At 39.2% G+C, this 24,013-nt stretch overlaps 1 protein-coding gene across 1 annotated transcript in view; it reads right to left on the bottom strand.

Moving 5' to 3' along the window:
* The window catches only part of Cd28 (CD28 molecule), a gene marked incomplete at its 5' end in the record, with an annotated part of 114,771 nt that overhangs the window by 5,984 nt on the left and 84,774 nt on the right, over positions 1-24,013 (bottom strand). Inside the window, 2 exons of the mRNA XM_035440977.1 lie at positions 2,532-2,647; positions 4,879-5,235. Of these exons, the coding sequence (XP_035296868.1) occupies positions 2,532-2,647; positions 4,879-5,235 (473 nt within the window). The remainder of the gene's footprint in view (positions 1-2,531; positions 2,648-4,878; positions 5,236-24,013) is intronic.

Below are 24,013 nucleotides of genomic sequence, written 5' to 3'. Positions count from 1 at the left end.
CACTCACCAAGTTCCTTATTGGTCAAAAGCAGAAAGAGGAAAAGATGAGCCCAAGGTAAAACTGTTATATTGTTCTGTGAAAAGTAAATTATTTTTATGTGCTACATTTGGTCAGAGTACAAAGACCTGGGTTTGAGGTCCAAATAAGTGATATTTTTGTTAGATGATTTGGTTTGACTCCCAAAAGCCATAGATGACAAGACACATCAAGCACTAAGACTGTCCAAGTCACAGTGACCTTGTGAGATAAGCCAAAAACAGCTCTCTCAAGGCAAAGATGAATCTTACCAGGAATTATGGGGCTGCCAAAGAAAAGCTCAGAACATCTCTGATGCCTGTTTTGAAAGGTGAATTGTTTTAACTCATTGAAAGTGAGAAGCTGTTTTTATCATTTTAGGTGATTCCAGTCACTTGGCAAATTACTGTCTAATTTCAGAAGCTGGCTTCCTAATGCATATTTACCATAAGTTTTAAAGTGGTTTCTGTGGGACCATTGAAAGCTAAAGCAGTTTCCAAAACTACTTCCCTCGAAGCTAGTAAGCTCCTTTGACCTAGGTCAACATATGACAAGGAAGTCCCTTTCCTGGAAGAGTTCCCACAAGGCCACTGCACCTGGCCTTTAGATTAGGAAACTGAACTTCTCACAGACTTGGGAAGCCACATAGCAAGCAAGAAAACCAGCAACCACCATAGAGCAGCAAGATAGCAAGAATGTACACTCCAAAGTCCAAAAGAAAGAAAGCTCTTAACTAGTACCAGAGGTAGAACTTGGGCACTATTTTCCTATGATAAAACTTCCTGTCACCATATCATCATTGGACAACTTGTAGAAGCCAAGTTAGGCAGATACAAAAGATGATAGAATTCCCAGGAAAAAGCAAACACTATCTTCCCTTCTGTGTAGAAGTTATAGATTAGTCAAAAGGTAGCCTGACAAACATCTACCTGCTCCCTACGGTCTTGTGAACTATAGGAATATGTGGGGAATAGCAGAGAGGCAATTTTGGATAAGAAAATAAACAATTTAAATCTAAGGCTGGATGATAAAACTTCAAAACTGAGGCTGCCCTGTCCCCATACCAACACTATATAGTAAAAGTAAGATGACATCACACAGCCTGACTTCCAGAAGTCCCTGACTGTGCATTGCTTAGTGAAATATATAGATTGTGCCTTGGAATGGGTATCATATTTCAAGCAGGCTTAGTTAGGTCTTTATTTGGTTTCCATGAGGGTGACCTATTTGGTAATCCAATAAGCACCCACTTACTAGCAAATGGGTGAGAATAACAAGAGAAATGCTCTTTTCCCCTTGCACACAGCATACATTTCTCATTGAAGAAATTACTTATTTACATATTCACCCAACTTGTGGAAAAAATTCAGAAGCATGTGAAATCAGTTCACGAGCTGTTCTGTTTCTTGTGCGCAAAGAGGTTTCTAAGAAAATGATCCTTGCTATGGTGGTCCCTTCTTAACAGTGAATGTATTCATCAAAATGTGTTCAAAAGAGGGTGGCCTCTCTTTCAGAGGACCCAGTTTCAATTCCCAACACCCACATGGCGGCTCACAAATATGTGCAACTCCTATTTCAAGAAATCTGATGCCCTCTTTTGGCTTCCCTAGACACCAGACATGCAAATGCTGCACAGACATAAACACAGGCAAAACACTCATCGCACAAAGTAAAATTTTAAATGTGTTCAGAAGCCAGACGGGGTAGCACACACCTGTAATTCCAGCACTTGAAAGGCTGAGACAGGAGGATCACTATGAGTCAAGGCCCGTCTCAATTGTATAGCAAGTTCCAGGCCAACCTGGGCCACTAGTGAGACGTTGTCTCAGAAAAATCAATCAAACAAACAAACAAAAAGTGTTCAAGCTTGGATCAAAAACTTAGCATTGAGAAAGGTGAAAATATGTATACTAAGCTTATTGCAGAATCATCCCCAGAGGCTGGTAAGTTCTGTTCAGTGGGAGATCTCCCAACAGTCTCCCTCCCTTTATGCTTTCATAATGGCAGCACCATACCTGGCCTCACACAATACAACTGCTTCAGAAGAGACAGAAAATAGAACTGACATAAACAGACCTGTTTTCTTCTGGTTTGAATACACATTTCCAGCAGCCTACTGTCTCTTGATTTTTGACCCTGAGCCAAAGCTGTTCATTGGCTTCAGTTGCCTAGTTTCCTGATGGGGCTTAGATTTTTATACAATATGTATGCATCTATATGCTTTAAATGCAATTATTATGCATTTAAATGTTGCAAAAACAAGGATAAGAAAGTTAACTGCCTCTAATTTCCCACCCTAATCCCCCCCATTTAGTTTCTAATTTTTCCTGGCCACTTAGTGCCTTCTAGAATTCACACCAGATCATTACTTCACATGAGGTTGAACAAACAAACAAACAAACAAAAAAAAATCACCTATTTCAACATTGCAGTACGAAAGATGCAGCCCAGATTCTTAATATAGTCAGAGTAAGTGTGCAGAGAAGTTACATAAAAGCAATGCTGCTCCTCTTACCCAGATAATACAAAGAGCCACTGTCACTACCAAGCCATAAAGAAACAGGACTCCAGCACCTCCGATCAGTACCCACAACAGCTTAGGAGTTTCCTGATCAGGACAAAGATGTTTCTCTGAAAAACATAACAGAGTAGCTTAAAGGATACAGCAACAGCAGTTGAATACATTTCTGTCCTGAACGTAAGAAAAGAATTTGAAAGTACCAAATTATGCAAAACATTACCAGCTTAGATGATCTAGTCTTGCTCTTTGGGACTTATTCAAACCCACCACTGATCGAAGTCTTGTCAGCATACAAGATTGAGGCTGAAAACCATTGCTTTACAGTGGGACACTGGTGGCATTGCCATCACTGGATCTTGTTGAATATTGTATAATTCAAAATGGTGACTTTCGATGACTTTCACTTGACCCCATCTCCTTACCCCAACCAGAAGCTAACTGATCTAGACACTAAACTCTATCTTTGAAATAAGTAAAATGATATAAAATGTTTTCAAACCCTAAGAAAAATCAATCACCAGCTTAACATGGCAGTCAGAAAACTAGCCTGGAAAAATTAAAATAGATAACTATCTGGCTCCAACTCCAACAGCTTATCTGATGCGGAATGAGTCATATTATATCTTTGGTATCAAAAGGGGAATGGAAAAAAACATTCAGCTCTATTGAAACTATAGAAAATTATAGCTAGAAAGAATACTTTATAGCTCAATGAAATGTATAGACTTTGGGTCTGATTATTTTCGATGCATGACATTTTCTATTTGCAAGTTCTTTATAATTAAGTTGTAATAAAAATATATAAATGAAAAAATACCAATAAGTTTCTAGTCCATGAAGTTTTAATCCTGGCTTCACATTAGAATTTTCTGACAAGATCTGAAAACATTATCTAGTTCTCCTTTCTCAAGCTACATCGATTAAGTCAGAAGCTCGAAGTTGAGGGCAACAAGTTTTCAGTTTACCTACTTAGGTTTATAATATACAAAAAAAGCAGAGGTTGGAAGCTGCTGAGTACAGAATCATGGGTGTCTTTTCCAGTTCTTCCAAATGTGTACATGTGTACACACACACACACACAAAATACTAGCCTAAGTAACATATCATTTATATGGAAGAAATGGTTTGTTTTTGGCTTCCAAAATAGCATGTCTTTTTATCTTTTGACTTAATCCAATCAAAATATTTTTGTCTGAGCATTATTGATATTAGAAATCTGAATTCTCACATAAATTGCCACTCTCTTTACCAGAACACAAAAGTTACTCTGCCATATTAAGATAATAATTCTTTCCTTGTTAAGTACTTGATTTTTCTCAAGGACAGCTTTGTTTTGGCATAAAAGGAAATGCATCCATTACAATTGTGCTGGAACTGAATATAAAATGGAGCATATGTTTTCTTATTTATCACTCTCTTCGGGAAGGAAAAGCTGTAATAGAGGCATAGACACAAAAATCTATCTGACCTCTCTGTTTTATATGTTAATGCCAATAACAAAATCCTGAGTTTGAAAATCCTATTATTTTTCTTCCCAATGTTTAGACAGAACTTAATCTCAACATAAACACAGTACTACACTTATTGTTACTGATTCATGACTACTACTTAATCACATTGAGTTTGGGACTATTAAAAAGTTGGTAACTGCCCAGAGTTGGTGGCACACGCCTTTAATCCCAGCGCTCGGGAGGCAGAGGCAGGTGGATCTCTGTGAGTTCGAAGCCAGCCTGGTCTACAGAGCAAGATCCAGGACAGGCTCCAAAGCAATACAGAGAAACCCTGTCTCGGGGGAAAAAAAAAAGTTGGGTAACTTACCCAAGATCACAAATTTCATGTCCCCTAAATATCTATTTCAGCATCCTTTCTATGTTTTGAAAAATGGAAAGTTAATGGAGTAATAACAAGAATCATTGAAAAAGAGAATTACTTTGATGTCCAACCCATTCTTCCTGAGTTCTCATCCACCAGGCTATGCTTCATTTGAGAGGACTCTATGTTCAATTTTATACTTGATCTTAGCCAAAAGGCATAAAAATAAAAAAACAATCAACTCGTATTTTAATGACAAACTTTTTCCTGACACAACCTACTTGAATCAAGAATAGTCTTATAGGGTCTATTCCCATTGACTGTAACTTCTTCCCTCACTCTTCCACGTGTCAGTGAGGAAAGGTACAGGCATTCAAAATATGAGCTGGCATCATTTCTAAAGTAAAATGAAAACAGGTTTAGGCATGATTTATCTTTGAGTCTCAGATCATTGGTGAGTGTTCCAGCCTCTCCACTTACCCCAACCTCGACTTCAGCATTGTCAAACACAAGTACAGTTGCATGTTACCTTTCACGTGAATAATAGTTCCATTGCTCTTCTCATTGTCTAGGTAAGGAGGAGGATACATGACCTCAATTCTGCAGAAGTAAATATCTGTTTGGTTAACATGCAGATTCCGGAGGTAGAATGTCACTGTTTCATTGTCCAGATTCCCATCACAGTTGAAGCCCACGTTTGAGTGAAACTGAAGCTGATAGGAGAAATTCACATTCACAACACAGACTTCCACATCACTGTTCACTCCCTTGTACAGGGATGCCCGGAACTCCTTTGAGAGGAGGTTGTGAGAATACCTGCAGCTGAGGGTGACGTCATTGTTATCCACCACAAGCATGGGTGACTGCTTCACCAAAATCTTGTTTTCTGAGGGAGGAAAATTTAGTTAGGATATAAGAATAGTAATTCTGTTGTCCTGAAATCAAAAGAAATTAATTAGCCAACTGAACAGATCTCCAACAAAGTTAGTCTCTTGGTAGATAAAGATATAATAGCTCTTCTTGGAGGGATAACTATATCAAAAGTTTTAAAGTTTATATTTCAATAATGTTGGCCTCCTCTTTTGAATGGGAAAATGGAACGTGTTTCCACCTGGAAGGCAAAATGTGACCTTCTGTCAGCACTGAGCACCACAGCTATGCACTAGGAATTTTTGAATCAAATTGAGATTCCTAAAATGTTAATCAGGCCTTAGGTTGACTTCCTGATTAAGTGATATGCTTGGAAGCAGCCTGAAAGCCTGACACTGGTGCCCAGATGAATTTGCTTTCAATTATGTGACAGGTTTCTACAAAGGGATTTAAAAATTTCAAAACATTTGGCTTTGCTTATTGACCAAACCAGGAGTAGGATAAAGAGGTGAGGAAATCTGTAGCTCAAGTGTTGGCTTTAATTTCTCTTCCATAGAAGGTTCAGAGAACAGCCTCTCAAGAAACTTGCATGTTTGTTCTCTTAAATCAAGAAGAGTTCTATCTTTATGCAATAAACAATCAATGATCTGGATATCATCTAATTCAATTTCTCACTTCAAAAGCAAAGTGAAACCACATTATCAACTCCTTTAGGGAGGAGACCACATTGATATCATTTCCCACTGCATCCTGATTTCACAAAATATAGTCCCCAGAACACAAAAATATATTCCTTTAAAAAAAAAAGAAATTATTACAGTGTGTGTGTGTGTGTGACAGTATAAGTGGAGATCAAAGGGCAACTTGCAGGAGCTGGTTCTCTCATTCTACCTAGGGATCAGGCTTGGCAACAGGTGCCTACCATGTCTTTAGCTCTGCATTCTTTTTCTAAAGAAGCAAGCAAACAAACAAAACAAAAAAGCAAAAACAAAAAAAAACAGGGTCTCACTCTGTAGCCTTGGCTGACTTAGAACTCACTATGTAGATCAGACTAGCCTAGAAATCACAAACTCTCTTAACTCTGCCTCCTGAGAGCTGTAATTAACAGCGTGGGTCACCATGCCTATATATCCTTGGGGGGTGGGGGGAATGACTGAATGAGGTCTAGAAATATGAATGGTTAATCTACAGTCATTGAAGAAATGGTGAATAAAATCAGAACTGAAACCAAATGCCACACCATATAAATATCTGACCGCTTAAGCATGGAGAATCAACCTCACAGATCAAAGACCCTGCAACCTTTTTCTGAAACATAACCTCAATATTTTAGAAGTAAACAAATTGCTATTTGTCTGTGAAAGACATTTAATACAAACAAAATAAATTCTTTCTGGGGGGGCATGCTAATAATTGCCCATTTATGATTTTGGGGTTGTGAGCCTAGCCTTAACAGCTGAGCAATCTCTTCAACCCCATTTATAATTTTTAAAAAGTTATTTGTACCAAAGGCCAGCTAGAATCTGAAGTTGTTAAAAAAAATTTGTCATTTAACCTGGGATTGAATTCATGGACACAGGTGGGTTGTTTTGTTGTTGTTGTTGTTTTGTGGTTTTTGTTATTTGATTGTTTGTTGTTTTGAGTAGAAGGTAGCTACACAGAATTAAATCTCTGTTTTTGTCTTCTATATAATTATCAGCAATTATATACATCAAGAACCTTAAAAGAAAACCCACATCCATACCTCTTACTTCCAGAAATTCTGATATATTTAGTATAAATTAAGATGGGGTTAGTGTTGATACTGGGGTTTGAAATAACCTCACAGAAGTGTAATTCCCACACCATAAAGTTCTCCTTTTAAAGAGTACTACTCTGGAAGTTGTGAGTATCCTGCATCTGTTTGTAAAATATTTTCATTACATGAAAAGCAAACTTCATGCTCATTAGCTATCACTTCCCATCATTCTCTCTCCAGGCTCTGGCAACCACTTACCTACTCCTTATCTCTATTTGCCCATTCAAGACATTTCACATGAATGGAATCGTAGTGTGTGTGTTATTTTGTATTTGGCTTCTTTCATTTAGCAATTTTCAAGTTTCATCCATGTTGTAATAAAGTTTCAGAACTTTGTTCGATGACTAGCTAATATTCTATTGTGTAAATATAGTACATTTTGTTTTTCCACTCAACACGGACTTTTGTAAACAACACTAACTATGAACATCTGTATAGGAGTTGAGAGGGAGGAGCTATAAGGGAAAGGAGAAGCTCCAGCTTCCAGACTCCAATGTTCATTTAGTGATTCCTTTCTGATTCAGCAGGTGGCATCTTCCCAAGACTCCACATCACAGAAAACTGATTTCCTAACATGAATTCCTTGAGCAGTTCACAGTCTAGTAAGGAAGAAAAATGTATAAACAGACAGCTAATTTTGAGATAGTGGACAGTGACCTGCAGATTCTTGGAGCAATTGAAGAACCAATCACAGATTCCCTACACATGAAGACTGTTGGTCTGAGAGGTAAAGAATGATTCCACATTGCTTGACAAATGTTCATCAGGTAAAAAAGTTAGCCCAGATAAGATGTGTCCTTAAGGAGGGGGGATGAGGTAAGTGTGTGCAAGTTGAGACTAAAAGTAAGTTGGTGACATGAGGAGGAGAAAAGAAAAAAACAGCCAAGAAAATAGGAATTGAGAATGAGTGTGACACTCTGGAGGGAATTACAGCTACCTCCATTCTTTCTGACCAAGGGTTAGGAAAGACAAGACTGGAAAAGCCAGCGCTGCTCACCACATCAGAGACCCTGGTCCCTCTCCTGCCAGTGATGGAGAGCTAGCGAAGGCTTAAAAGATGTGCCCAACTTTTTTATTGATGTAGGTAACTTTAGCAAACAGGGAAGTGGTACTTTGGAGCGCACAAGAGTGGAGGCGTGTAGAGTAGGCTAGATTCAGCTGTCTTCTGGGCCAGAGGTGAAGTGAGAAATGTTTACAGGCCAACGCTTACACAACTTGACAGTGATTTAGGTGTGGTTAAAGAGAAAAGGAAGAGTTTAAAGTGACTTCCTCAGCCACACATACCAAGGAACAAGTAGCTGTTTTTCTTTTTGCCCACACCTCTTCTTCACTCATTTATACTTCATTGCATTGCCAAAATAGACAGATCCAAAGCCAAAGTCAAGTTTGAACATCTGGGCTACAAAGAAGACAGGTTTGCAGCCTGGGAGCTGGGGGGGTCACAACGCAGGATGGAAACTTACAGAAGGAAGAGGTAGCAGTCATACTCTGAAACGGTTTTTCTTCACAAGCAGTAATATAAAAACTAGAAGGTAGCTTTTTCTTCTTCCCATCATGAGGCCTCTGAGCTCAAGCCTCAGCGTGGTTGGGGTTGTCCGATTTCTTCTGAACCCATTTGACCTCCGGTCACAAATTGAGAACGTTCTCACCAAAAACTCAACGGCCCCTATGTCAAGACTTCTGTTACATGTCACCATTGTAGTGACACAGCCAGCCACTGAGCAAAGAAAGGGAAAATACTTATTTTCTGACTGTGCCAGAATTTTGGGGGAAAGAGTTTGAAAACAACTATGAAAAGATGGACAATTTATCTGTCGATATTTACTCTTCTGTGTCAACAGATAATTTTTAAATTTGCTGATGATTAAAGAGGGATGCTATATTTGAGGTAGCTTCTTGTTTTGTGCTGATATGTGTCTAACAGCTTCCTAGCTTAGAATTCAAGCTGATAAAACCTCTTTTTTAATGTTAATGCCCTTTCCAGGATTTGTTCCCACTGTAATTTATTCCAGTGATTCAAAAAAGTCCACATGAAAAGCGCTATTTGATAGGACTTCAAAATCTACATCTGCTCAGGAGACACAGTAAGTAAAATAAATTTATGCCTGGTATTAGAGAAAGATTATAGTTATCCTAAATGATATTGACATACAGTTATCCTAAATGTGTGATCATTGTGGTTTCTGGAACATATGATACTTCTAGCTTCTTTAAATTTCCCTTAAAACTGGGCATATGTGAGAAGACACACCCCTCACTCTATGGCAGTAGAGTACAAATATACAGATAAATCAAAGCAAATGGCAGTGGTCATCTTGGCTATGTACTTTGGTGTTTTGTTTTGTTGTTGTTGTTTGTTTGTCAGGGAACCTGTGGTATTTCAAATAATTTAAGGGAATACTATAAAATTCAAGGACATTCCTAGGTTTAGAACAGCAGTTCTCAACCTGTGGGTCCAGACCCATTTGGGATTGAATATCAGATATCCTGCATATCAGATATTTACATTACAATTCATAACAGCAGCAGAATTATAGTTATGAAGTAGCAATGAAAATAATTTTATGGTGGGAGTCCCAAGAACCTAAGGAACTGCATTAAAGGATCACGGCCTTAGGAAGATTGAGAACCACTGGAACTAAGAGATGCATTCAGCTTTCCTATACTAGTTTCTGTTTGAAGTTGTTCTGTTTTCCAAATCATGCTAGGAATGACCTTTCTTTCCCACTGCAAATACTTGATTTGATTTTCCTTCTTGTGGGTAGTTTATAGGGTATACCTACTAGAAACATTGATAGCCTCCTAACTGCATTTGCAGTAAAAGATGTCTAAAAAAAAAGATGGTCTTGGCTGGTGTGTCTCTGCTGATCGGCAGGTTGTTTTGATGATGAATTTAGTGCTTTGCTTTTCAAAGCCTGTCCTAGCAGCTAAACGAGCTAAAGGTGTGGAGACAGGAAGCAGTAACCTCAAAACTCTTTCCCTCACAACTCCTGCTCGACAACAGGCAACATGAAGAGTAAGATCAGAGATGAGAAGGCACTTATCTGCAGCCCATGGGCAAGGCTGTGAGAGCCAGATTTCCCACCGATAGTCTATGAAACTTGTGGTAGAACCGGCTTCTGGAAGTTTGAAAATTATTTGTGTTTCCAAGAGAACTGGGTGCTTACAGAAGCAACGTTTTTCCTTCTCATCAGTTCTAAGTGGGTCAGTTACTATATTTAGGAAGCAAGCCAGCTTCTGTACAGGTGCTGTAGAGAACAATCTCTAAGGTGTAGCTCCTAACATCAAAGAACAGGCCTTAAAAGGTTTCGAACACACACACACACACACACACACACACACACACACACACACACACCTACCTACCTACGTACCTACCTCACGGCTAAGCTCACTCTTGTATTTACAAAGAATACGAAGCATAAAGTACAATGTAGGGAACATATTGACTTAGAATTCATGAAGCTGCGGAAGGATTTCAAAGAGTCTAAGGTTCAGGATAAAAAGTGACCTCTGAGACTTGAGCTCGAGCCTTCCAACAGAGTTTGATCTATTGTTCTATTCCCTCTGCCACACTGTATCAAATTCTAACAAAATTCCAGTGCTTGGTTCTACATCCTCTTGAAGCTGGACTTGATGCAGAAGCCGGTATTGGAGTTTCAAGTGAGAGCCTGAAGACTATCATTGAATTGAGGGTAAATTGAATGGGAATAGGCCAGGACCAAAACAAATTTCATTTTCTCTACCATTCTAGTACTATACACAAAAATTACTCAGCTGGAAGGAACTTAAGATGATCTAAAACCAACCCCTTATTTTATAGAAGAGGCTACTGAAAACAAAAGCAATAAATGACTTTATAATTGAAAAGCTGATGTGTAACTTTACCTATGTAGGTATAAAGACTGATGTATTAAATCATGAATGAACAGGAAAAAAAGACAACTTTGTTCATTCAACAAGACTGAGTTGATTTTGTGCTCATATTCAAAGTAAGTATGTTTCCAACTAGTTCTTCTTTGTCGATGACTTTACTTTCTGTAGTCTCAGTTACCTACCATCAACTACAAACCCAAAATATTAAATGGGAAAGTTTAGATATAAGCAATTACAAATGTTGAATTTGCATCATTCTGAGTAGGGTGGTGGAATCTAATGTTATTCGCCTAAGATGAGTTATCCCTTTACTCAGTGGCTCTACAGTTCATGTGCTACCACTACCCCCACCAGCTAGTCATGCAGTTGCTCCTTGTGTTATCAGATCAGTGACAAAGGTAGCTTGCTGCTTTTGTTCAAGCAACCAGTGTTGACTTCCAGTGTAAGAATAGTGATTCCGGCGAAACTTCTACACTTAATAAAGAAAGAAAAAAATATCAAATGCTGAGGTACTGAGGGAAAGTCATGCTAGTTTGCTGCTATACCTCCAACAGCAAAAGTTGCAGTTACAGTGCCTGGCAGGCTTGGTGAAGATGGGAAAGATTCATTTACAAAGTTTGTACTATCTGAGGTTTCAGGTGTCTACTGGGGGTCTTGGAACATGTTCTCCAAGGATAATGAGGATAACTTCACACAGCATTTGCTCACAATTTGAGAAACTCCCTAAAGGTTATAGGTGAATCCCAGATGAGACCTACAGACAATATTATAATACAAAATGTCTCTCATAAGTAATTTCCATTTCACAAGTAGTGGTTATCCATTGTAGCTCCTCTGTTTCAGTCTGGCCCCTTGTACAAAAGGGACGTCAGTCAGCTCAAAAAGTCATTTCTCAGTCCATATTTTAATGGGTAAATCCTTAACTAAAAATTACAGTTTTAATCATGTTTAATTTAATAATATCCTACCTTTCCTTTTAATATCATAAGCATCATAGTGAAATAATAGGCTAGTGGGACTCAAGATTGTAGGATGCACCTGGGAAGCTAAAGAAGATATTAGAAAGATATAGTGCATACAGTTAGAAACTGATTTTTCTTCCAGGAATCCTAGTGGATTCCATTTATTCCCATCACAACATTTCTATTACATTTGAAAAATGAAGTTACAGCTTCCTTATTCTGATTTTTTTAATGTGTTAATAACATGTTATGTAGGGACCAAAAACAAAACAACAACAACAAAAGGTTTCCTACATTGGACCATATTGCACTCTGGAGTTCATGAGCCAGTTGTGGAGGAGTCATTGCTGTCCTAGTAGGGAACTCTGTCCTGACCACAGAGCCAATTAAGTTACTGTAACTTTTCTCTGAGCTTATCTCCTGTTTGGGACCAGGCTGTCCTTCAACTTCTAGCCCCCTGACCACTTGCTTCCTTTCAGACTCTGTAAGGCACAGGTTCTCTGAAGGGAACAGGGAACACCTGTGGCATGTAGCAGCGAGGCTGTGACTCTTAGATCGCAAGAGAGGGTTTACCAGAACCAGAAGGAAACAGAAGTGTAGTGGAGGCCACTGTGACAAAGCATGGCTTCTGCTGATATAAACAAGCCAACCAACTACCCAACTGTGTATGGCACACCTATCAACTCTACCAAGCACACTAATTCTGGTCAATAGAACACAAGATTTTTAAACAAAATGTAAATAACACTCAACTCAAACAATAACAAATGATTACAGGTGACAGTGAAGAATTTTAATTATTTAAGGAAGAAGTAGGTGAGACATCTACACCAACCATGAGGACACGTGGATTTTACCAGGAAGGGAAACAGAGATTCTCCACATGTAAGGTGAGAAGGGAGCCTCCTGGGGAGACTTGCCCTCGCAGTCAGGAAGGTTTAGGTAAAGGACAACTCAGAGACCAGTGAGAGACTGTTGTCCTGACATAGGTGAGAGCTGGCAGGGCCTGTGTTACAAAGTGGAAGCTGGGATGAGAGAGATGAGCAAAGCATTGGTGCTTGACTCAACAGACAGTGAGCAGGAGTGGAAACTGACATGAGGTCAAGTACCAACTAAGAGAAAGAATAGAGGCAACTATTCACATGGATAAGTTAATAAATGAAATCTATTCGGAGAAAAGAAACCCATGGATTGTTTCAAATGTTAGACTTAAAGGGTAGATAAAGCCTCCTAGAAAGAAGATCAGGAAGGAAACAGGATAGGACTAGAGTTTAAGGAAGCTGGTCAGGGACTGAAATGTAGTTAGGTCACCTGTGTGGAGTGAAAGATCATTTTAAGATGTCTAGAAAGTCATTGCCTGGTCCTGGGTAATCCATCCCCTCCTCACAGGGCTCCCACCCTAGAACTGAAACTACTAAACACACAAACTCATATGCCTGAGAACAATGTCACCTACCATTCATAGGTCAACCATTGTCCTCTCATTCCCTGGAGCTAGAAGGACATTAAAGCAGAGTAATTTAATTAAATGGAAGTGGTATCATACCAAATACCACTGAACCATTCGCAAAAGTCAAATTGTAGTTTCCTAGCACCAAAATAGTAGGGAACCTTTATTCACTTTCAACACAAACATTTTTACAATAATTCAATTTTTTGAACCATAGAAAAAACACAGAAATAAAGGGATTACTTACATCAATATAATATTTTAGCCACTCTATTGTGTAAATTCACAAATGAGAAGATTACACAGATTAAGTGACTAACTTAATCTGACTACCTTCATATATTGTTTTCTGCATGTGCATTTTAATCTAATGGCCAGATCTTGGGAGTCCTGAGCCATCATCATTCTTAGTTCACATTCAAAACAACTGTGTAAAGAAGGCAGTAGAACATTTGTCTTATCTCCTGTGTTCTCTATAAATCCCACACCTCTGAAGACTCTGCTCAGGGTTGTTGTGGCATACACAGACTCTTCTGGGTAGGTGGCATAGCCTGGAAGTTTGGAAATAATTACTGTTTTAGTCTTTAACTTTACAGTGGAAAATTGGAGTCAGCAAAGGCGATATTGCTCCCCCAAACCCTGCAGTCATGCCTAAGCACATTAGCACTTAAGATCCTAAATAACAAATCTAAGAGAGTCCAGATCTCTCTCTCTCTCTCTCTCTCTCTCTCTCTCTCTCTCTCTCTCTCTCTCTCTCCCCCCCTCCCCTCTCCCTCTCCCTCTCTCTCTGTCTCTCTTGTTCTCTCTCTGTGTGTCTGTCTGTCTCTCTCTCTCTCTCTCTCTCTCTCTCTCTCTGTGTGTGTGAGTGTGTGTGTGTGTGTGTGTGTGTGTGTGTGTGTGTGTGTATGTGTGTGTGTCTGTGTGTGTTCACTAATCCAATCCCTTCATATATCAGATAAGGAAACTGGTACCTAGATAAAGTATATCATGATGTGACAAACTAAACTTCTAATCACATCTCCCTATCTTGAGAATCCTTACTTTACATTTTGAGTTGGGGGTGGAATATAAAGTTAAAAAAAAGAAAAGAAAAGAAAAGAAAAAGTAAAGAAAAAAGACAGAGAGCTGCTAAGATTAACATCCCTAACTGGAAATTGGAAATCTACCCATGATGTTGGTTTGAACCTCGTGACCCTGTTCTCAGCCAGGGGCTGAAGTCAAGCCTAGCCACACTGTGCACTTAGAGATTTGTCCTCCCTCTAATTTTCCTGTCTCCTTGAGAAAACTGCCCTGCCTCTCTTTTTCTCTTCTCCCTCGTCCTTTCTTTCCTAACAATATTTTCTCCCCTCTAGCCCTGCGTAACCACACACATATCCTCACAGTCACACACACCTAAGTCCAGCTCCTAGCTCCCTTCACATATCAAACACTAAGTCACTGAATTGCACCACTTACCACATTGCTGCTATGTACAAAATACCATGGTAGATAGTTGAGGTGATCTAAGCTCCTGACTGTCTTGCCTTGCCTATCAATTCCCTCTTCTTTTCACTATCTGCTTTGTCCCACTCAGCTTTCTCTAAATCTTGTGAAGTGTTATCTCCCTTCACCAAAACTCTATCTAAACTAAGAAGTCTGGCTGGCCTCCCTCCTCAGCCTTACTCATTCCTCCTCCCTCATGCAGACTGTTCTGGAGCCCCCTTCCCTTTAATTTCAGTGATGCTCCCTTAACTGTCTCCCCTCCTCCCTCTGAAGCCAGTGCTCTGTCTCCAACGACCACTCCAGCTGCCTCTTAACCAGAGGAATTCCCCCAGTCTCTATGCAATTCACTTTTCTTGCTCCTTTTAATTAGCCTGTGCCTTCTGCTCAGTTCCACAGACAAGCATTTCTATCTGCTTTCTTCTTTCTCACTTCAACTGCCTCAAGAGACCTGGAAAATCAAGTTTCCACATTTTTATCAGTATTTTAAACAGCCCTTTGTTTAACCTGGTTGTATCCCTAGATCTCCAGGGCTGACTCCCAAGAACATGGAATCATATTCCTGATTTTTGTTTCCTTGCTAATATTCCTTCATGCTTGGGCATCGTAACATTGGTAAGAACATAAACCCTGAAATGATGCCCTGGATTTTTACATATTTCCTAGCTGTGTGGTGGCAAGCTACTTAGCATTTCAGTAATTATGATAATTACTTCGTAGGATTTGGGGGGAGATTGAATGACTTAAATAATGGAAAACCAAGTAGAACAATGCCTACAACATAAGTGCAAACTAAATGTTAGCTAGCAATTTTCATCAATAGCATCATCATTAAAACCCTACCTACCAACAGCATGAATTCCCAACTCTTCATAAAGACTTACCATCAGACATTACTTTGTTGTTGGGGGTGGGGTTAAAGCAAGGTGTCATAATGTAACCAGGCTGGCCTGAAATTTGCTATGTAACCCACACTAGCACAAAACTCATAGTAATCCTCCTGCCTCAGATTCCTGAGTACTGATTGGGATTTGGGACTACAGGCATGAATTACCACTTCCAGCTCCTACATTAAACTTGACAGAGTGTTGTATGCTTCTCTACTTTTACACTTGCATATTCATTTCCTTTTTCAACAAATAATTTGATTAGTTCCTACATGCTTCTAGTATTGTACCCAACACCAAGTTAGCAGGAGTGAATGAGACAAAGAGCCTGTTGCCAAGGAGCTTACAGTATGGTAAGCAAAAGAGATATTATCAATCCACAATAACAATTTTAGGAACTATAAAGAGAAAAGAAGTCACTTGTTTTTATATATTGGAGTCCTCAAAGAAAACCTCCAAGTGGCCAGGCAGTGGTGGTGCACGCCTTTAATCCCAGCACTCCGGAGGCAGGGACAGGTGGATCTCTGGGAGCTCAAACAGCCTGGTCTACAAAGTCACACAAAGAAACAAAAAACAAAAAAGAAAAGAAAACCTCCAAGTGACAGATAGAAGGGTTTTCCAGACAATGGGGACAGTACTTGCAACAAGCATCATATATCTCCATGAGGTAAGGTAAAGGAATGCCAGCTGTCATCGTATATCTGCTTCCAGATGTTGTATCCTATTATACAGTTTCTCAACTAAATTGCTGAGTCCATGAAAACGGAGAGAACTAATGATACAAGCAGACCTTGTGTGCTGTGCCTTTGTGCTTCTTATCTTTCCCTCCTGTTTCCTAGGAAGCCACAAGGGATTAAAATATAAGAGGTATAATAAATATTTGTTAAGCTGAGCTGCCTTACCATTGGACCATCTCTTACAGGCCCACAATAAAGGCAGACATTTCCTCAAGGAGGTGAATCTTGCACCAAAAACTAATGTGACTGACAGTAGATCTGGAACAGGAGGGCTTAGGAGGAGAAATCCCAAGAAGTACAGCCTCAGTGAGCTCATAAATGGGGGTGCAGGTGTGTGACACTGTGAAGGATGTTGGAGGCGAGAGGCTTTTATTAGGGCACAAAAGAAATTAGCTTGGATAAATTGAGGCAAGAGCCCCTCGAGGCATCCAAAACTGCCAAGAAACCTGACTATATAATCTTTCTCTAACATCTAGGGACCATCTACACAGGTTTCGTCTCTGCAAATTAAGAAATATCTGTTTTCTCCCACCTCTAAACATCTGTGGTTTATAATTATTTTCCACAGTAATAAATTAGTGTGGATAGAATACTATTTATAATTGACCTAAGACTAAAAGTAAAAAATCTAAGAATGTTATAATTCTCATTTTACTTTATCATATCTTAAAGTGTTCCTTTTTAAATCTTTCACAGGAACAAGACTAGTGTCATACACACAGAAGATATTCAATAAACACCTGTTGGAGGAATGCATAAATGAGAACCTGTCTTGCCCAAGCACACAAAGGAGCAGACACTTAAAGGAGAGAAGTTTCTTACTAGCACCCTGTTTTGGGGTTCCAGGAGTGTCACAGTGGAAGAAAACATTCTCCTCCTATGTGGCCTTTCATACCCACTCTATACAAAAATAGAATCTGTGTGTTTCAAGTAGATCCTTGCTGGATCTCAAATTATATATTAGTAATACTCAATATCAAAGACAGTCATCAGGTCCCAAATAAGCTGCAAATATATCTAAGTGTATGTTCTAACCCTTTCCCCCAAGCAATGAAAATCACAACCTTCTAGTTGATTGCTGATTTCAAAATTAAATTTTTGAGTCTGGAGAGATATCTCAGATGGTAAAGTATTTGCCTTACAAGAATGGGGACCCAAGTTCAATGGCCAGAACTCAAATTTAAAAAAAAACTAGGTGTGATGGCACACACACTTGTAATCCCAGGGCTAGGGAGACAGAGACAGGCATATCCCTAGTGCTTACTGGCCTGACAGGGAGGCCTACTTGGCAAATTCAGGGTCAGTGAGAAACTCATGCATCAAAAAAAAAGAAAAAAAGAATGGTGGTCAGCACCTGAGAAATGAATCTGAGGCTGCTCTCTGACTTCCACACTTCCACACACATGCACACCTGTGCACATACGCCTGTAAAGACATAAACATGCACACAGCAAAGCACGAACACTAAAGATAAAAATTCAAACACCTCCCTAAGTTCTCAATTGAAGAGCCTATGTCTTGTTAGAATGAGGGGCATGTCTACTAATTCATATGTCTAAATGAATTAGTGAATGATGAAGAGACCTAAATGTTGTGATTATACATTGTATGGTAGATTATGAGCCAACAAAGTGATTCAGAAGCTGTGGGAAGGACCTCATGATTAGATAAAGACTAATGTGAGCTGTAAGTAATTCTGAATGACACCATTAACCTGGTTACCTTGTCAACCAGCATCCCCAAGATAATGAAGATGGTGACAAAGAGATGACGGTAATCATGATGGATGTGGAGATAAAGGAGCTCAAATTTAAGCAAAAAAAAAAAAAAAAAAAAGAATTCTCCACCACTGTGGGCTGTCTCCTACGCATGAAGAACACAAATACAATTTGCATAATGATACAAAGGCAAAACTATGGTACCTATGACATTAGTACTGAATGACTTAAGCCAAAGAACACTGGTTTCCTAAGTCTCTGCCGAGAAACTGGGGACTTCTTTCTTGATCCCACCCAGCAAACATGTCTTCTAGAATTCAAGGTCACCAAACTGAGAGTCACAAGCAAAAACATGAAAACCACTTTGTGATTTTTTTTTTTCCTGAGGCCTGAATGTGCTTCGCTCCTAGTCCCAGTGTCAGGGACTGATAGCCACTCACCAAGTCTCCTGCTAAAAGCTCTGGGTATGCTGAGCTTGTGTTATTTTGGTCCTCTGTTATGGTTGGTTAATTGATTGACTGGGTGGGTGGGTGGTGGCAGGCTGCAGTTGGATAACCACATCACTGACCAAAAGGTCCAAAGAAAGCCTCACACGACTTAGAAAGCCAGAGACACCTCCAGTGAGTCACAAAAGCACCCAGATGTCAAACATCCCCAAGTTTGAGTAAGCTCTCAACAGAAAAGTTCCCACCTCTGTGAATAAATTCCTTAAAGGAAAAGACAAACTATAATTTAACTGAGATGAAAGGAAAAAGGGATTTGTCCCTGGCAACTGCCTGCTGTGAAATAATAGTCCTTTACCAGATCTACCAGCCTTCTAATCTCTAGACAAGCGAACCCCATGTCCCCACCACCAAACGTGCTAGTGAACAAAAAGAGCTATGGCTTTAGATGATAACCCACAAATGAAATTTTCCTCTGGGATGTGGGCAGCATAATTTTTTTTTCACTTTGTAAAGGTCAGCACACTTCATACAAGAAATATTTGAATGAAGATATCCACACATGACAAATGTCAAGTGGTAATCACAGAGAATTTCTTCACTGGTGAAAATAGAAAAAAAAAATATGACTTTGAAAAGAAGAGCCCCTGTCTAAGGAAGGGAGACTGTGAGATCCCTTCCCCCATAGCAAAACTTTGCATGTGTGCTTTTTACAGTTACAATCACAGATTCATTTCTTCTGATCTGTCTGTGGTGATGACTCATTCTACTTCTGGGAATTGATAAATCGATATTAATTTTAACAGCCCTTGCTATTAAAGATTTTGCTAGATGGTTTGCCTTTAAAAGGAGGAAGAGAGCTAAAAAGGGGAGTGGATTAATTAAGGGCATGGTAGTGAACCAAATTCTTAGCAAATTCCACATTTTGGAAATGCTGTCATATTCACTGCAAGGGACAAAACACCTGGTCAGTTTTTAACAGTCAGAAAAACTGGCTACAGTATATTAGAAGCTGTGTGACTGCAGAGGTCTGCTGGTTACATTTCAGTCTTCACTGCTCAAGCCCAGCCTCAGGGCAACACTTAACCATGAGAAGTCAATGACTTCTTTGTGCCTCTACCATAGAGGAAATTGTTTGCCAAAGACTGAGCAAAGATAACGTGTTCAATTACTTTGACTTTTTATCAAATGCCAATCATTTTCTGTGCCCTTCCAAGGAAAGAAGTGATGAGCAGAATACATCAATCACCAATGGAAAAATCATCCTGGTCCAACTGGCCACTCTGACATTGTTTATCAGCTAAAATTCAGACAGAAGTGAAAAGATATGCTCTCACGGAGAGGCAAACATATTTCCTGATTTTAGTCTCCATACTGTATGGGAGTGTGCTGAAAAAAAAACAAATATATATATATATATATATATATATATATATATATATATATCCAATGCTGTATATTATCTATACACTCCCTCCTACTCCATATATACATGGAACTCCTACCATGGAACACAGATGATCTTGCTCTTAAGAGCCTGGAGCTATAAGCTATACTCACAGTCTGAAGTCCAACAAAATCCTGTCTTCATCTCAGTAGCACCATTATTCAATATTCATACAAAACACATAACTTTAGCAGAAGAAGTGTCTAAGGGACCTTTCCCTAACTCTTCCCATATCCTGCTTCTTTAGTTGAGCCTTAGAGACTTTTCTGCAGCATCACCCAAAACATAAGAATCAGGCTAGACTTAACCATCATCAAGTTAAGTATGTTAATCTATGCTGTGAGCCAATGAATCAAACTGATTAAATTAATAAAAATAGGCTTGTCCCCATACACACACACATACACATTCACGTGTATGCACGCACACACATATGTACACTTTAATGCAGATATCATAGCAGTTTCTTACACTTCTAGGAAGATCAAGGACAACTGCTTAAGGAAAAAAAAAGACAGAGTTTTATGTAGCCCCAGTTAGCTTCATATTTGTTATGTAGCCAAGGATGACCTTGTTCATTCTGATCCTCTTGCCTCCACTAGATTACAGAAATGTGGTTTACGCTGTGCTGGGATCAAACCCAGGGTTTCATGTATGCTAGACAAGCACTCTGCCAGCTATGCTACATCCCTAGCCAGGTCGGGACAATAACATTTGACCAGGGAAGTTCCTTATGTATAATTTCTTTGTGGGAGGGGGTGAAGGTGAAGAGAGAACTGAAACGCACACAAAGGCTTTGCACCATTTTGCATGGGCCATTCATTTTTTGCATGTTGTAATTATCTTCCTTTTCTTTTATCTTCCTTCTCTTAAGCTTCCTTGCTGGAAAAGGCATTTTGAAAATGCTCCCTCTACCTCCACCCCGCATTTCATTAATGGCCATTTAGCATCAAATCCTAAGAGTTAGGAGGAAAATGAAGTAGTGTCTAATAGCAAACATATCTTAAGGTGCATAAAACCAATGGTCTGCATGTGCAACATTCCAACTTCTCTCTTAGCTATCCCCTAATAAAGGTTCTAAAGGAAAAACATACAAAGCTTTGAGTCCAACCAAAAGAGTTTTCAAAGAAAATAAAAGAGTTTGTGATAGCATTTTGTGTCCAATTACCAATGTTGAATAGCTTTCAAGCGGGGTAAGGCTTTACTATCTAATAAATTAAGATGTCTTAACTATTCCTTTAAAAGAAACTTAAGATCCCTTAAACATGAGACTCAGAAACTTTTTCAAAATAGGTTTTAAAGATTCTTTAGCTCTAAATGTGTGTTGTCAGATACTAGGACTACCAGGTCATGTCTTTCATTCTAGCAGACTTTTTCTAACTACATACAATTTGTGGTCACTGATACATCAAACAACAAAAGAAGGTGGGCATCTATGGGTAACTATTGTGTTTCTGCAAATTTGGGAATGATACTCCTTGAAGTGAACATTCATGGTATTTAAGAATACTAGCTACCAACAATACAGTCTGAACTACCAAAATGAATAAGAAAACTGAAGACATTGGCTTCATAATTCATTTTTCCTAGAGAAATTTCAATACCTAAGTACATCCATGGGCTCCTTGCATTCCAGTTTCAGACTGTGTTCTATTCCAGCAGCTATCTCTTTCTGTTAGAGACTATGATTTCTAAGATAATATAGCCCTGAATTTATCTGAGGCTATAAAAATAGCAATCTTGCTAGCTGGAAGAGCATTATGGTGAAGAGCACAGACTCTCAAGTCAGACTTAGGTGGCCTGAAATCCACAGCCAATAGCTGGGACCTGCCTCCTCTGAGAAAATTATTGAACAATCTCTTCAATGGATGGCTTCCATCAGATGGTCTCTTCATCTACAACAGTAAGCACCTCCTAGTTGTGAGAATTGATTGTTGTTCAGAGTAAGAGCTTTCTAATTGATAGGTACAGCCTCCTTGCCATTGCTATTGGAAGTGTGAAGGATTTTAACCTAAATGAACATGTTTCAACTAACAGCAAAATGAAACTTACTAGTATTTGTACCCACGTCTGCGTTTACTACTGGGATCTTCATGGCACTCACTAAATTCAGGCAGTGCTTAAATGAACCCCATGCTCACTGGCCAAACACTGAGTACTTAAGCATTTCCCATCTGTCACTTCATTTTATCCCACAGTGGAGTAGAGGTTATAAAGGGTTCCATTTTACAAAGATTCGGGTAGTTTGAACACTTGCTCAAACTCAGCTAGGGAGACTTGACTCTGAGATATGAACCAAGGCAAGCTAATCCAAAGCCTTCAGACCTTCCCTACTTATTGAAGTCTTCTAGGATTTAAAAGATAAATCCTGACTATAACATAAAAGTTCTTGGAACATTATCAACTAGTTGTTAAATCAAATGTTATCTCTTTCCAAAAGACTTTTGATAAAGTACTATATTATGAGAATTAGTTAGTTTCTCAATAGTAGTTTGTCATATTAGAGCAAAACACTCTAAATGTGTTGAAATTTCACAGGTCACTACAGTTTTAAAACGAACCAGTCTGATCACTTGAACTCGAATTAAAAAACTTAGAAAAGAAATGAAATTAAAAAAAAACAAATGTTTACCTGTTACTTGAACTGAGGAGAAGAAGTTAAGAGCCAAGAACAGCAGCATGGGTGTCATTGTCCTAATGAGGGTCAGAGCTGCAGCCCCTCCTCCTTGAGCAGGGCAGGGTATGGTGTGAACTGAAGTGGCACCTGCCAACACCTTTGAGTCTCTGTCATCCAAGGCCACTTTACAGGGCACATGATCAAGGGACTCCAACCACAAGGCTTCGTGACTTTCACACAGGATATCACATTATATCACATTGTTTTTGATGACTAGACTTTTACTTCTTCTTCTTCTTTTTTTTTTTTTTTTTTTTTTTTTTTTTTGTCACTGAAGAGTGTCAACCACAGGATAATGTGCTCAGAAGTGTTATTCACTGATGGAGCATCAACACTGTGGAAGGTGGGTGCTTAGGGTCCAGCAACGATAAGAGTAGATAAATAAGGCATTCTAAAGGAGAGAGAAGACCTCACAGAAGAGACGTTCTCACAGGAATGACAGTCTATCCAAACTACAAGGTTGTTTGGGAAGCTGGGAGATTTCTACCTAAGTGTTCAAATCCCATGTAAATGTTACAGAACCGATGTTGTGATAGTCGTAAGGTAGTCCTATGGAATGTATGTACGACTCACTTCTGTGAAATCTGCAAAAATGCTTCCAAGCACCCACTTGGAGAGCACCCAGGCATCTGAGTGTCCTCACAAGTTTCCAAAGCAAAGTGGAAGCCATAAAAACGCCACACTTTCTTAGGGAAGCAGCATGGCAACCTTAAAACCCTTTCTGCCTCCTGTTCTCTGTGTCCTTCAAAGAACCATTCTAAAAGCAGACCATGGGAAGATGCTCCACAGAGGCATCCCAGGGCCTCTATAGCTTCCCTGCACCTCACACCTGATCCTGTCTTCTCTAGACAGGGCTAGTGCACCAGCATGGCTGATTCCATACTCCTCTTCTGGAGTCTTCCTTGATGCTCCTGGCCAGCATCCATACTCAGTAGCTTTCCTGATAGTCTGGCTTTTTATAAGCACCCTAATTTGTGTATTTTATTCCCATTAGCTTTTTCAAAACTTTCCTGGTAATTAGTTTTTTTCTTTCCTGATAATCTGAGGTTTATGTAACTAGCCTCATTTGTGATTTTGTGTATATTTGTAAGAGTGATTTTTATTCTGACTATGAAACTATGAGTTATGTTACATATAGAAAATTTGGAAAAATAAATATAAACATTAAATCAAGGTTTACCAAATATTTCTGTAGACACAGGCAAAGAACAGGAGGCCTGGAGTGCTGGCTACTGGCACCTGACTGGTGACAAAAAGGCCACTCTGGTTATAATCAGGTTTTGAGGAAACAGCAATATTCTTGGGATTTTATCAAACCAC

Source organism: Cricetulus griseus, chromosome 2 (genome assembly GCF_003668045.3).
Source record: "Cricetulus griseus strain 17A/GY chromosome 2, alternate assembly CriGri-PICRH-1.0, whole genome shotgun sequence".
Taxonomy (NCBI): domain Eukaryota; kingdom Metazoa; phylum Chordata; class Mammalia; order Rodentia; family Cricetidae; genus Cricetulus; species Cricetulus griseus.
The sequence above is the reverse complement of the archived record's forward strand: the minus strand, read 5'-3'. Positions and strand labels throughout refer to the sequence as shown.